Genomic DNA, 16,025 nt, shown 5'->3' with positions numbered 1-16,025 from the left:
GGCCAAAAAGCAGGAAGGCTAAAATGCAGACTTTGCCTCCGGGTGGACAAAGAGAGGAGTGACACACCCTGGAAGTGTCAGGCTGTGATGTGCCCCTCTGTGTTGTGGTGGACAGGAACTGCTTTTTCAAGTGGCACAAATAATGTGTGTGCCACCTGAACTGTATATAATACTTGTAAATAGCTGTACAAAAAACGCCATAAGGCATTTCTGCATTCAAGGGTAAATAGTTGTAAATAATTTTGTTTTTTGCTACATCTGTACATATTTTTTGACATTTACAATTTGCATAAGCATTCTAAGTTATAAAAATGGTTTGTTAAACATGTTTGTGGTTTGCACAGTAAAAAATCTAACTTTTTCCCACTCGGATTTTATATTTTTTGTGTGATTTTAGGTCCAGTGTGTTAACACAGTATGTCAAAATGAAAAAATAACACCATAGTCACACTTGTGGGGTTGTACTGAAAAGAATGACACTAAACAAAGCAAGGTGATCCATTTTTAAGCTGAAATATAAAGAAAAAATTAAAAGTAGTCAAAAACGGACCATTATACACATGACTCCAGAGGGTTTTAAAGTCTTCTTCATGCCTCAGTCAGTTATATCTCAGTCCAGGCTTTTATGTGCAGGTGTGGTTGTTGGGAGACAGAGAGTGTGTCTGACACTGACACCCTCACTGACGGTCCGAAGCAGCACTTTGAAACCAGCCTGTCCAGTTAGGATCAACACTGATTGTGAATCAGTTTCAGCTGCTGTTGTGCAAATGGAACAGACAACAGGTGGAAATGAGAGGCAGTGATCAAGACAGCCCTATAAAGGAGAGGTTCTGCAGGTCAGGTTCTTCTGACCACAGACCAGTTCTCTGCTCTCATCCTTTCTGCCTGATGTTTGATCACTTTGGCATTTTGTCAGTGCTCTAGCACAGGTAGAGACACTCTCAGTCTGTCCACATCAGTGTCAGTGAAGATTTCAGATTGTTTATAAAGTGTTCATTCTGGAGCTGTTCCACATTTGTTGTGGAAAATTACAGTAAACAATGAAATACTGTGAGAAAGTTATGTACTGTGTGATGAATAAGGTCCTTGTATTCTATTACAGTGGATTAAGATTATTGAGGACATCTACTGTGAATCTGTCGCTGTAAGTTACATTCTGTTATTTTTCTGACCAGCTAAACGAGGTCAACACTCGTCAGTATCGTACCTAGCTAGCCTCAGTTGTGGAGTAGGCTGTAGAACAGGAGCTCTCCCTCTCAGAATGTCTCACACATGTAAGGTATGTCTGTTTAGTACAGCGACGATTTCAGCATTCATCCTGCATGTTAACATTGTACAGACTGCTAGTCTCATGTGGCTGTTTCCCTTTGCAGCTCTAGCTGCCATCAGGTCAAGAAAGGTCAGAGAGATGGACATGGTGATTAAATATGATGCAGTACAAGTTCTTATGAGTTCTTTACAGTTGTTATGAAGATTATGTATAAAGGCCTGTCAGACTGCCTGGGTCTAACTGCTGCCAATGTTACCACTGTTTCCTATAAGGAAAACATGGTGAAACAAGCCAACATGCAGACTCCATATAAAAACAGCACAAAGCCTGTATTTCATACATAGACCAACTTTACACCTGACTGCATCCAACCTCTGTGCTGCCTGAGCCATCCCTGTGTTCCTGTGCTGCTACCAAATAAACCACATCCTGTAATGAAATCTATACCTGATGTATGCCAGTGATCCAGCAGACATGTTACCTCAGGTCTCGCTGTCATGCTGCCTCTGTTGATTCTGCAGTGGTTCACTGGCTCCTTCAGTGTGGTCTTGCTGTCAGACCGTCTCCTTGTTTTGATGAACAGTGTAAAGGAAACATGCCAACTTCAGGTTTCGTTGTTCTTCAGGTTTTTCTAGAAAGACACACAAAAAAGACAAATCACTAACCACAGTATTATAACAGCACAAAATGTCTCACATTTATCACAACTGCCATGACAGTCTGCAAACTTACTGGCTGTTTATGAGCAACAGCTGCTGATGAGGTCTCCGAGGCCTGGATCAATCTTCAGGGACTCCTCATATCCTATAAATATGTATGTCAACATTAAAAGAAATGAATGTTACTGTGTGTATGGGACATTTTGAGCATGAAACAACCTCCTGTCACATTTACAACACGTACCTGAACCAAAGAGGAAGTCCAGCTGGTATTCCTGCTCCACAGTGTAGCTGCCTGGGTCCCTGGTATCCTTTGCTCAGCTTCCTGTTCGGCAAAGACAAAACAAACAATTGCATCAGTGCACAGTTCTGTGTAAGTGATCTGGTGAATAACTTTTAATATAAAATACTTATCTTTATGTTTTTTCCCCTTTAACAAACTGTGACGATCCATCTGAGAAACCTCCTCTGGGACTGAATAAAACATCAAAACTGGAATCAAGTTGCTGAACAAGTACAAGGAACAGCATTGTCTAATAATACATAAACATAAAATAACTTCACATTTACCTCACTTTCTTCTCTCTTTGTCTCACTCTCCCAGAACACCCAGAAACCTAAAACATCTTCAACATTCTGAAAACTGGGTTAGTGCAGCACATAAAATACATGAGAACACACCTGAACATATGGAACACAGCAATGAACAAAAACAAGCAGCCACCTAACATATAACAATGAACAAAAACAGTGTATGCATATATGAGTGTTATGGCTAGTGTTGTATGAGAGAAGGACAGAGGGAATGGGAGAGAGTGTGGGAGTGAGGAAGAGCACAACTGGTAAACAGAAATGAATGTGTTATGGCTAAAATATGACACTGTGGGCTGTTTTGAGGCCTGAAGGTCCTTTGACTCAAGTTAAACTGCAGGCAAACTGTTAGACAGAACACTTCCTGCTGTTGAAGTTGGGCTTTAATGGCCGTGGCGAAACTCTTTAAAAAAATGTCATGTCCCCTATCGGTTAAATGAACGCCATCTCGCAAAAACAGCCCAGGAGTCATACTTTACGTCAGTGTGATGCACAAAGTGTGCACCAACTGAACAGACATATGCAGCCATAACACTGTTCACGAACCTGCGGGCCTTGTCTATGTTACCAGGACTGGCAACACCCCTCCACCTGCACCTCTGAGTGAGCCCAGAGAAGATGATTTTCATAGCTGGATGCTGCAGGTGGAGGCGGTGCAGGTCCTCCTTCATCGCTGCAACAAGCCTGACAATTGAGACCCACCACAGTGGATGAGGAGGACGTCTGGAACTGCTCTTCCTCGTAGGGACCTGGAGAAGAAGGGGAGGAAATTACTCCACCTGAGACCACCCCAGCCAAACCAGTAGATGGTGGTCCTGTTGACCCCAAGGGCGTTTCCCACTGTGGCTGCAGCTCTCTTGCCACCACGTCGGATGTAGCTGTCCCCCATTATTGTTGGTTGAGATCGACATGTTGACATGAAATTATAATAGTCCTATAATATTTACAAGAGTTTAGAATTGAGGCAACTGGACTTAAGGATGGTGTTTTGAAGACCGCCAAGAATGATAGCATCCACACATACAGTATAACCTATAACACTTACTGGTGTGACTTGGTGTGGCAGCCTCTGAGGCACATGCCATCGTCCTCATAACCTCAGTTGATTTCTGAAAGAAGGGAAAAGATTCATTTAATATATATTTTAAACAGATGGAATAATAATACAGTGAACAAACTATGGGAGATTTAAGCTGAACAGTGTGATGGGGACGGCCAAAACGGTTTGGTGGGTGGAGGTGTTTCAAGCATCTGATAGCAAATAAGTCACATGTAACTTTAACTCCTGTCGTGCATATTGTGTACATGTAAATAACCAAAACCATGACGGAATGTCTGTCAAGATGGAAACAATGCAAGCTAAATAAACTATGCAAAGAAGTGAGGAGTACATTCAATGTACTAAGATCTGTTAAACTGAGGAGAATTTCATGACTAATCGAGTGGAAGATGCAAAATACATACATCTGCAGTTGGAGAACGGGAGCAGGAGGGTGCAGCATCCATTCTCCTCAGGGCCGTCTGAGAGCAGAGCATTTCAACTTTACGACTACTGAAAGACCACCTGAGTGAACATTGGCATATCATAACATATTACAACAGAAGAAGCATTAATCACTTCTTGACTTTAAATAGGGACACTGACATAAGAACATTTACCTGTGCAGCAGGAGAGTCTCTGGCTGCGACCTCTGGTGGTCCAGGATCTGCCAGGTCCAGCCGCCTCCAGCGCACCTTTTGGGCCTGGGACCTCTTCCCCTTCCGCGGCATTGTCCTGTGAAGAAGGTAGACAGAGTTGTGTGTATATGTACTGTGTGTGTATATGTATGTATAGCTATGTGTTATTTATATAGAATATGTGTGTGTGTGTAGGTGTTAATGTGTTTAATGTTATTTATATAGAATATGTGTGTAGGTGTTAATGTGTTTAATGTTATTTATATAGAATATGTGTGTAGGTGTATCCAGCGTCGATCTGAAGAGTTTTCCAAAGAGCTGAAAGGAAGAAAAAAAACATTTCTATTCTAACAATATAAAAAGCACTACTGCTTCTATTACAGCTGAAGGTTTCCAACCATGTACAGAATCATTGTATCACTGAATTACATACAAAATAACAGTTGTGGCTGTGTTAGTAACGTTGTAGATGACTGGCTCAGAAAATGCTGCAGTATAGTAGTACACACAGTATCTGTGAAGAGGACACAGAAAATCAACACATGCATTGTGTTTACTGTCACTTCTTGTATATGCTGCTCACACAACCCAATGACTCCATGGGTATTAATAAAGGTTATGTGAATGCACGACACTGTGATAAATTGTTCAGTTTTAAATGACAGTAGCTCTGGTGCTTTAACACATCTTCATTAATATTCTTCGTTTAAAAGTGAAACTGCCGAACTAATCGGACTGTAAAGAGAAGTTACACTAATTTAACCAAAAGTGCATCAGAATGAAATCTCCTACCGTACCTTTAAGGCTGTGAACCCCTCACTGCACACTTTAAACTCCGTTCTCTCTGTTTAAACACTGTCAGAGTTCAAACCTTCGTAGGAAATAAGTCCAGTATTACAGAATGAAACCAAAGATCAAACCTGTTTTCAGCAGCATTCTGCATTCTGGAGATGGACTGACACTGGTCTACGGACTATCCGGACCAGAACTCAATGAGCTGTAAGAGAAAAACAAGGTGAGAGGTGAACTGGTTATAGGAGGGACCACTGTAATGCAAACATGTGATTTGCTGATTCTGGTGTTTTTAGGTTTGATTTAAATTCCACAAAATCATTTATTTGCATTCAATTGTTTTTTTATTTTAATCATATATAATTCATACTTCTGTCTGTGTTCTAAGAGTGGTCTGTGTTCTAAGAGTCTCTGTGTTCTAAGAGTCTCTGTGTTCTAAGAGTGGTCTGTGTTGGGTCTTGGTCTGGGTGTTGAGTCTGTGTTGTGTTTAGTCGTGATGGGGGCGGATATGGGAGGGACAGAGACAGCGGACTTGGGTTCTTAGATTGCGACTGAGACCTTTCCATGTACTTTAACAGATGCTCCAAACACAGTCCTTTCAGAAGAATCAAACTTCTGTCAGAAACAGAACTCAGCCTCATTACAGTGAGCTCCCAAGGAGCCATGCACAATCACTACCTTCACATAAAATAAACCACATCATAAAGTGCTGCTTACCTTTCAGAGGAATCAAACTTCTGAAAGCAATATGGCGCCCTGCACAAACTTCTCTCCGCAACTATGGTGTCACTGAAGAAAAGTGCAGCATGGGAGCTGTCACTCCAACCAAATCAACCTTGCCTCTGCACCACCTGCTGGCCAACCGGAACAGACTTACATGTATATCTGCATATCTTATGGTTGTTCTGTATCATCTTTATTTTTACTTTATCTATTGTTATGCTGCTGCAATGACTTCATGTTCCTCTGGGGGTCAGTATCATCTTATCTAGTGGTAAAAGTCTTTCTCCCTGTCGGGGAATCGAACCCCGGTCTTCCACATGACAGGCGGAGATACTATCCACTATACTAACGAGGAACGCTGACAACCACCATCTGTCATAGCAGCAGCCACCTGGTGCGGTCATGTGTCAGCTGGGGTGTGACGGAGTGGCTACGTCAGTAACTGTGGGCAGACTGCGGGTGTGTGTGCAGGTTTAGTCCATGTTCAGGCAAACAAACAACAGACAATATTTGTCCCTGCTGTCTCTCCTGCACTGGGAAAAACCCATTAGCCCACCCAGGTGGTTCCGGTCCACAAGTGTCTACCTGCATACCTATATACCTTGGCGCCCCCTAGTGACGCTAAATCACAGTAATAAATTCAATAAAGTAAACTAATCAATAACAAATTCACCTTAAACCAACAATCTAAATAAAACCCCAAACCAACCCAAACATTTATTTTAAATTAATTAATTAATTAATTAATCAAATAAACAATAACCCAACATAAAATAAAAAATGGCAAAATAGCTCCTACATAAAGCATGAAACATTTGTCTCCACCACCAACAATTGAACTACTGTGAAATTCAATTCACAGATGCAAATCTAAACAAGTTACCTGTGTGCAAAAGCTGAAAAGAATGTTTTTACTTAGCTTTGACAGGCCTGCTTTAAACGCATGTAATACTGCTGTGTGTTTGTATTTTAAAGTGACACAGAGTGATCCTGAAGGAGCAGTAGCAGCAGCTGTACTGACAGTCCACAAAAACTGCATGTGGAAAGTGTGGAAGTACGATTTCTTACTAGGTGTTTTGGACTTGTGCTGGTAAATGAACTGAGCCCTGGGAGCAGATTACATGCAGGGAGGAGACACAAGCAGTTAGCTAAGGCACAAACACATTAAACCTTACTGGGAAGATCTCTGATGTGTCCACACTCCACCATACAAGCTGCATGTTACATTAACCAGGTCAGTTTAACTTACAGAGATACAGCAGCACTCATAAATCACCATGATGATTGTTTACTGTCTGAAAAAGGCTACATGCTAACACGTGGCTAAATGGGACTACAAACAATGTCATCAAACATCATCAAGCTGTTTGTACTGTAGAAGAGGTCCGGTAAACAGAGCGGGTGGTGGTGACGTTGCAGTCATGTGACTGCTGTAGTTAGCTTAGCATTAGCTCTCCACTTCTTCTGATTGTATTTAGGCTTCAAATCCTGCTGAACAAATCCTGTAAGGACCATAAACCGTCTCTCAAGAGGCACGCGCCAGGGCTGTCCTCTTTCACCTCCACTGTTTGTGCTGGGAATTGAGCCCTTGGCTATTGCCATTAGGACCAATAAGAATATTACTGGCATTAAAATACATGAAATTTACAACAAAATAGGCTTATTCGCAGATGGTATTGTAATTTTTTTTATCCCACTTGGAACAATCACTACATCATTTGCTCAATGCAATTAGCTCTTTCAATAAGCTTTCTGGTTACAGAATTAATGAATCAAAATCAGCTATTCTTTTCCTTAAGCATTCAAACACCATTCAAAATAGTTAGAAAAAGCTTCACCTATCTGGGTATCAGAATTACGTTGACGATCTAGTAGAGGCTAATTATAATGAATCAAATCTCCTACTCATTTTTCTCAAAGATGATTTTGTAATTTTATTTGGAATAACAATCGAGCAAGACTCCATGCTTTATCTCCCTCTATGATGGAGGAAGCTTGAAAGTCCCAAACCTCCAATGGTACTACTGGGCCGCCCCACTTCATAATGCCTCCCATAATGCAGACAAAGGAATAAGTAAAACTGTAGATTTATTCAATAATAACATTCTCACATCATTTGAAGATTTAAGACAAGGTAGGTCAGAGGTTAACATCAAATTTCTACGCAATACTCGTGAGGACTTAAATTCTGTAATTTTATCTGAGGACTGGCAGAAGATTTGCTTGAAATCTCAAATATTGTTACTTCAGTATGAGTGGATAATGAGAATATATGTAACACCAACTCAAGCTAAATAAATTTAACCCCAATATCCCAGACATGTGTTATTAATGTGGTAAAGGGCACATGATAACAGGCTTTGGATGGTAAAGTGAAAGATATGATTTGAAATATTACAGGTATAAATTAGTTATAGATGCCAAACTGTGTATCAGAATCAGAAATACTTTATTGATCCCAGGGGGAAATTGTTTGTATCCTTGCATGCTACAAGCTAAATACACCATAGCTAAATCTTGGAAATCCAGCACCAAACCAAGTATTAGTGTCTGGCTGGCAGGACTAACCGACTCTCTTGCAGTGGAGAAATGAACTTTAACGTTAAAAGGTAAATATCTCATTTTGTGGAGATCGTTTATGCTGTTCTTGGAGGGGAGGAAAGCATTGGAGGCATCAACTAATGATTATTCGTCTGTTTTTCTTAGTGATTTTCTGTCCAGGATAACTGAGTTAACTTTTGGACCATCAAAAACTCTTAAGGATGAGTTATGTTTAGGACTGTGTTAATGCTGCATGATACTGCCCTGCCATGTAATAGCTTTGTTTTGCACCTGTATTATTTGATGTAGTGTGATTATTTTTCTGAAAATCAATAAACACACTTTTTGAAAAGAAAAAAAGATAATGGCTGATTGTGGGGGGACCACATGAGATGCTAATTTTCTAGTTGGATGACATGCGTTAGTTTTAGCATTCAATACCGCATCATAATTTGGGCAATAAGTCAAAGTGAACCTTTGACTTGTTATGAAGGACAGTAACATAACGTAATGTGGTGGTGAACATTTCTGTTGTGATTAGATTGTAAGAATGTGTTAAAAAATTTTCTTTACCAACACAAACGTGTGAAACAGATTGCTGAGCAGGAAATAGATTTATTGTTTGAAGATGAAGGGAATCAAAATTGTTAATACGTCTTCCAGCAGTGATGTCATCGAGGCCTGACATCCTGGTGGAAGTGACATCAGCAGTGTGGATGTAAGGTCCTCATGCCAGATGCATCCGAACAGGTAGTGAAAGTTATGGATTTATGACACAAACAGAGGGTCTCTTGAGGATGCAACTTGCATCATTGACGTTGTCTGTAAACAATGACAGCAACACAACATGATGCTAACGCTGAGAAAGTGACAAAGTGCCAGCTAAAAAATATCCTTTACACAGACCACACAGATGGTGAAGGTGCAGCCATACTGTCTCTAGATGCTCATAAGACACAATAAAGTGGCCTTCTCTTTTTCCCAGATCTTCCATTCGCACAAATGGGAACAAATCTAGACCGTTCTTGTTGCAAAGAGGTGTGCGGCAGGGAACAAACTGTGCCCCCTGCTGGCACACCCAAACATCAAGGGGATCAAACTCCAAAATCCATCCCTGCTCTCCTGCTCTCTTCATGGCCTTACTATTTTTGCACATTTTTTTTGTGCTATTTAGCCTTTTTAGCACTTTTTTTTAACAGTGCATTGTGTTCTGCATCCTGATTGGCTGTAGACTAGTATAAGTCAATCTCCTCTGTGCAGTGTCTGCTGTACAGTACAGAATGCGTACTGGAAACAGGTTTTGATTTTTGGTTTCATTCTATAATACTGGGCTTACTTTTCTATGGCGTGAACTTTGAGAGCGTTTAAACAAGAGGGAAAAGTGTGAGAATGCCTGTCTGAGAACAGCTAAAATGTTTGCTACTGGCCTGGAAATCCACCAAATTTGATGACTGGCATAAGGAAATGGTGTCTGTAAAACAGATGTAGCGCTTTCATCTGGATAAACTGGACAAATAAATTAGGCTTGAGATTATGGGGAGCCTACTTGGCTAAGTGCCACATCACCATATGATTAGGATGAGTTGGACATGGTATTCATTGATCAATAATGATATATTGTTTTATAAAATAAAAATACACATCGAACTTAGAGAGCCACGATTCATTTGTACCTCCCCGGTTGATCTCCATGCAGTCTTCTCCTCCAAGATCATTAGGCTCTCCTTGGCCCCAGGCAGTGAAAACATGCTTTGAACCATCACTCCACAGCCACACACCCTCCTGGAAGAATACCATTATTTTTGTACCCTTTTTCTATTCGTACAGGCAGTACAGTAGTGATCATATAACACCTATAGTGATCAAATATTCAATACAGCAGAAAGCAATTCTGTTGATAAAACTCTCACCTTCACTGCATCATGGCCTCCAACCCAACTAGTAGTATGTTTGCCTGTGGCTTTCAGGACAAATTGCCGCAGGGTGATGTACTCGTCAGGGCTTCGGAATGAGGCCAGATTTCCACCTCTTGAAAGGCAGGACAGCTGAGGAGCAAGACAAGAAGAACTGAGGGGGATGATCAACATGAGTGGTTGCATCCATCAGGACTCTGCTCTGACTCGGGGTTTCTTATTTTGAAAATTCTATGATTTCCAGTTTTATTTATTTAGTATTAACTCTCCTCCTCCAGTTTTGTCCTTCCTCAATCAGTGTGTCAGAGGTGTCCAAATACCTCTGCATCCGTCCAGTCCCTTTCAGTTTTGTCAAACAAGTAACAGCGACCTAGAAGCAAGCTCCAACCAGAAGGGCAGAATTTGCATCCACCTTAAAGAAGAGATGACAATACAGAGCAACAAATTATTAAATTATTGTTTCTACAACATGACAATAGCACATCAACATCCTGCATGATTTATGTCAGGGCTGCTGTGTTACCCTACAACACCTTTAACTATAGACTCTTCATGCAGCAGTAAATGATCTGACACCTTTCAGAAACTGAGGGAGGCTTTGACTGTTTTTCTGATTTCTGTCTTTCTGACTGTGCTAGCTGCACAGACCTCTCTGCTTGTAGCCATGATTGTTTCCAGTGAGCCCACTCTGACTGAACATGTGACACAGAAGCTGCTGGAGGTAAAGTTAAGATCCACACAAGAAATCTGCCTTCTGTCTAAAGCACAAACAACACAATATATGGACAGAACCTGTCCAACATGTTATCCTTAAATCAGTCACATTTTAGAAAAGTTCACCAACCTGATGCCGAGCTGACCTGTGGGTGTAAAGAACATTAGAAATGAGTTCAGGATTCCCTTCCTCTAATGCTGTCCTACAGCTGGTCATGAAACATGAAAACACAAGTTTAAATGTGGAGTCGTCACTTACATTTGGCATGATCCACAGCACACCCATCGCACAGACGAGCACAACGAAATGAAGACCTGATGCCATCTAAAGGACAATGCAATGTCCAGATTACAAAATGCATCCTAACAAACACTGACATCAACAGAGATTCATTTAAAATGAGTTAAGCTCCACATTAAGTGGACTGAGGGGTAGCTGCAGCTTTCCTTCTACGTGTATGGAGACAAAACACTTGAGAGAGGCAGATCAAATCGTTTCTGTACATCAGAGATGCAGTGATGAAGCTTTACCTTGTTGTGATGTTCAGAAGAGGCTGAAGAGTCACAGCAGCTGGTAGCAGAATGTCTTGGAAGAGGGAACGCCGGGTTTATATGTGTTGTCTGGCGGCTTTGGTTCATTAGTGTACGCGTCATCCCCCGAACATGAGACCTGATGTGATAAATATCAGATGTTGCCACAGCCTTCAGTAAATGTTTCTAAGACAAACACAAAGGCGATACCTGTCAGCAGTTTAAACAGTTCCAGTGTAACTAATTCTGACATCAAGTCAAGTCAAATGTATTTATAAAGCACATTTAAAACGACTTTCATTGACCAAAGTGATGTACACAAAAGTCAATCACATATTAATAAAATCAAAGTAAAATTAAAGCTGCAAGCAGCATTGCGGGCCCTCGCGCACCTTGCGATCCGCGGGGCCATCGCTGTCTTCTCTCCTATGCTCTTGTCTCCTATACTCTCCTGTCCTATGCTCTCTTTTCGTCTCATTTGCAGAGCTGTACAACAAACACATGTTTACAACCAAACTTTCCTGCTACCAGTAGGTGGTGCTATGACCGTATCATCCTATTAGCATATATGTTTGTTCAGACTCAGGTCCATAGCAGTAGTGTAAGATTTTGTCCACATTGCATGAAGTATATGGGTAGTACTGCATAAAATAGAGCGAGTTCCGTTGCAATGGCGAATGGTCAACTTTGAGGCCACACCCCCGCCACACGGTAATACTTTTGAAAGAGTTTTGGCATGCGTCTATTCCCTATGGTGGACACAGTGAGTTTCAGCTCAATTGCATGAAGTATGCGAGGCGTGAAAAGTTTTATAGCAGGGTCAGAAATCGCCAAAAATTACAAAAAAAAAATCAAAATTGTGGACTTCCTGTTGGGTTTGGAGGGGGGGTCCAAGAGACTTTTTTGTGCGTCTTGGGGTGATACACATGTGTGCTAATTTTCATGATCCTGTGTCAAACTGGCCAGCGGGGCTACGCGTTAGGGCAAAAAATACAGGGAGTTCCTTTGTAATGGCGAATGGTCAACTTTGAGGCCACGCCCCCACCCCACCGTCAGACTTTTGTAAGAGTTTTGGAATGCGTCTATTCCCTATGGTGTCCTGAGTTGACACAGTGAGTTTTAGCTCAATTGGATGAAGTATGCGAGGCGTGAAAAGTTTTGTAGCAGGGTCACAAATCGCCAAAAATTAATAGAAATTTCAAAATCGCGGACTTCCTGTTGGGTTTGGAGGGGGGGTCCAAGAGACTTTTTTGTGCATCTTGGGGTGATAAACATGTGTGCCAATTTTCATGAGCCTACTCAAAACAGGCCAGGGGGGCAGGAAGAAAAACCTATGAAAACACAAGATTTGGTGTAGCCAGTAGGTGGCGCTCTGTCAAAGCTTCAATATTGTTGTATAGATGTGTTTAGGGTCAGACTCTGATCATACATGTGACATTTGGTACAGATCGGACAGAAAACGAAGAAGTTATAGCGACTTCCTGTTTCCTCTGAAACGGTCAAACTTTGAGGCCACGCCCCGGCCACACCGTCAGACTTTTGTAAGAGTTTTGGAATGCGTCTATTCCCTATTGTGTCCTGAGTGGACACGGTGACTTTCAGCTCAATCCGATGAAGTATGCGAGGCGTGAAAAGTTTTGCAGCAGGGTCACACATCGCCAAAAATGGCCACAAACTTTCAAATGGCGGACTTCCTGTTGGGTTTGGAGGGGGGGTCCAAGAGACTTTTTTGTGCGTCTTGGGGTGATACATATGTGTGCCAATTTTCATAATCCTGTGTCAAACTGGCCAAAGGGGCTACGCGTTGGGGGCGCTATAGAGTCATTTTCCTATGTGCGTTTCAAACTTTTTCGGGCGAATGAATTTTTCTACCAAGTTTGGTGAGATTTTGGGCATGTTAAGGCCCCCAAAAATGCGATCTAAGGGGGGGAAAGAAAAAAAAATAAATAATAATAATCCTAAGGGTTTCAATAGGGCTCTTGCACCATTCGGTGCTCAGGCCCTAAAAATAATAATCCTAAGGGTTTCAATAGGGCTCTTGCACCATTCGGTGCTCAGGCCCTAAAAATAATAATCCTAAGGGTTTCAATAGGGCTCTTGCACCATTCGGTGCTCAGGCCCTAATAATAATCCTAAGGGTTTCAATAGGGCTCTTGCACCATTCGGTGCTCGGGCCCTAATAACAAAATACATGATAAAACACATAAGAGATAGTGATAAAAGCCAAGGTGAGCTGCCTATTCAGTGTTAAAAGACAAGGAAAACAAATGAGTTTTGAGTCTGCTTTTAAACTCTTCTACAGATCGAGCAGATCTGCCTTGAAGAGGCAGACTGTTCCACAGCCATGGGCCTGCCACTGCTAAGGCTCTGTCACCTCGGGTGATGAGCCTGGTGCCGTTTCTGTGCTGAGCTTTAAAACCAGATTGAAATATTTTTGTGTGACAGGAATGGGAGTTTAGAGATTGGTCTAAACTCGAACTCGGTTCGGGAACACCTCTTTAAAGGTGAGGTAGAATGTGGTTTAGGACTGATACAAGATTGGATAAAAACTGTGATTTAGCAGCTTTAACAGCTTTCTGATATTCAGCGAGACTATTTCTTAGCATTTCGAGGGACACTTGCAGACAGCCTTTTTTTCCATCTCCTCTCTGCTCGTGTGGTTTCATTCAGCCATGAGTCGAATGCTGGTTTGGGACTTTTACTTCTGAATGGAGCTATTTTGTCCAGTAAATCATAGCATATCGACAGCGATCCACTGGTTTACATTTAACTCACCAAGGTGGCTTGTGTGAAGAAGTGAGTCATTAAAAGCATCTGCGAATCGAGAGGCAGTCAGGTTGTTTAGCTGGGGTGCACAGTTTATCAAAAGCTTCGGGCAGTGTGACAGAGAACAGCACCGCAAAGTGATCCAAGATGCCAGTATCAGAGATTTCCTGTATGCTTATATTTAATCTAAATGACAACACAAGATCAAGTGTGTGTCCCTTCTCGTGCGTTGCTCCAACCACCGATTGACCAGATTAATCTTTGGCCAATTAGTTGGAATCGCAGCATATGTGGACACTAAAATCATAAGCTATTAAAAAGCGGTCGTAGTTCAGCGTTAACAGTCTTATTAAATTCTGGAATGCGATAGACTAAAGCGCACAGTGCTGGTGCATCAGCATTTAATACAAATGTCTGTAGTTCAAAGCTGGAGGATGGGTTTGTTACTACTTGGTGGCATAGATTTAAAAACAGAGGCTGGTCGTCCACCCCTGCCGGTGGTTCGTGGTGAGTTTAGGTACACACAATCTGGGGGTAAGAGCTCGGAGAATGGGGTACACTCACGGACATGAAGCCAGGTTTCTGACAGAAACTGTTGTGAAGTAAAGAAATCATTGAGGATGAAGGTGTTGTTAGCTGGCGATCAAACATTGAGGAGGCCAAAGTGGAGAGTCTGCTCCTCGCGGCCCAGTGCAGTACTGCACTCCAGCTTCCGGAGACATCCATGATCCACACCGCGGCTGCTCCTGTGATTCCTGAGCAGCAGCGCTACCTCCGGCAGGTGGCGTGTCGCCGTGTGCGGTCTGCTGGGGTATAGGGGTACAATCCACTGTAGGTCTGGCCATATGTCACATCTGCGAGGAATTATCCTGTTGGCAGACCTCCACTGCACTGATTTTTACCATTTTTACCTCCATGCTTACCGCGTCTTCTCGGCCACATCCTCCGCCAGGTGGCCTGTGAGCGCCACAGGTATAGCGGTACTAACCCCAGGTGAGAGGGAAGGCTGGAGTTTTGATCTTCAAATTCATATTTGAACAGCGATGAGGTTTGCAGGTGAAGTATGGTAAGAGAAATGACCACTGGATGTGACTGTTAGAATGTTGATGTAAAAAATCTAACCTAATTCAGATAATGTCAGAGCCATTTATTTATGTTGCAATCTATATTTACATTGTATATATTGATAGAATGAAGTAGTAATTGGCAAAGTGACGTCACATCCGTTTAATTATGATCAGCTGTTCCTCACCAGGTGAGGGGGGTGGAACCGATGCCTTTTTGCTTGCTCAGGGAAAACGTTTGGAAGATGGGGCACCGATACAGTCTTTGACCTCACGTAAATGAGATTTGTCTTTGTGGGTGTCAATTGAAGTCAAAACAAACAATGGATTGAGCCAAGTCTTCAGTTTGTAATTTTTGGCATGTGTGAGTCATAGAAGCGGAGCCCCGTTTTGATGGCATGGTTTTTAAGCAACATGAAAGCCATAACAGATAATATGATGTCACTGAACGAAATAGGAAGAAAATATAATATAGATAAAAACTTTTTTTAAAACTTTTACAGCTTAGAAGCTTCATCAGAAAATGTCAGAATCATTGGTTGATTAGATCCTCGCTAACCAATTTGGAAAGAATCATGTCTAAAAACAGCTTGAGCAAAGGTGCTATATCGGAGATATATAACCTGCTCCTATAACCTCCAATTCAACTGAAAATTCTAGCCATAAAGGAATTGCATGGAGCCAAGACCTAGAAATGGATATTACACCAGAAGACTGTGAATTTGTGTGTGCCAAAGCTCATACCGAATCAATCAATATAAGTGTGTTGCCCTTAAGGCTTAAT

General features: G+C 41.8%; 2 protein-coding genes across 2 annotated transcripts in view; both read right to left on the bottom strand.

Annotated features, from left to right (window-relative positions):
- Nucleotides 1–10,229: 10,229 nt before the first annotated feature.
- Nucleotides 10,230–11,450, bottom strand: LOC114429876 (type-2 ice-structuring protein-like; the record flags this gene model as incomplete). Its single annotated transcript, XM_028398487.1, has 5 exons — nt 11,412–11,450; nt 11,140–11,205; nt 11,011–11,026; nt 10,487–10,578; nt 10,230–10,298 (listed from the first exon to the last, which is right to left on the bottom strand). Coding segments are annotated over exons 2-5 (243 nt in total), but the record flags the coding sequence as incomplete, so codon positions are not given.
- Nucleotides 11,451–14,820: 3,370 nt separating this feature from the next.
- LOC114429875 (uncharacterized) overlaps nt 14,821–16,025 on the bottom strand; it is a 108,010-nt gene continuing 106,805 nt past the window's right edge. Inside the window, exons 9-10 of the mRNA XM_028398486.1 lie at nt 15,101–15,134; nt 14,821–14,980 (exon numbers count right to left, since the gene is read on the bottom strand). Coding sequence (XP_028254287.1) covers nt 14,821–14,980; nt 15,101–15,134 — 194 coding nt within the window. The remainder of the gene's footprint in view (nt 14,981–15,100; nt 15,135–16,025) is intronic.

The sequence above is a fragment of the Parambassis ranga genome, unplaced genomic scaffold (assembly GCF_900634625.1).
Source record: "Parambassis ranga unplaced genomic scaffold, fParRan2.1 scaffold_21_arrow_ctg1, whole genome shotgun sequence".
Classification (NCBI taxonomy): Eukaryota; Metazoa; Chordata; class Actinopteri; family Ambassidae; genus Parambassis; species Parambassis ranga.
Note: the sequence above shows the minus strand (reverse complement) of the source record. Positions and strands in the feature narration are given on the sequence as shown.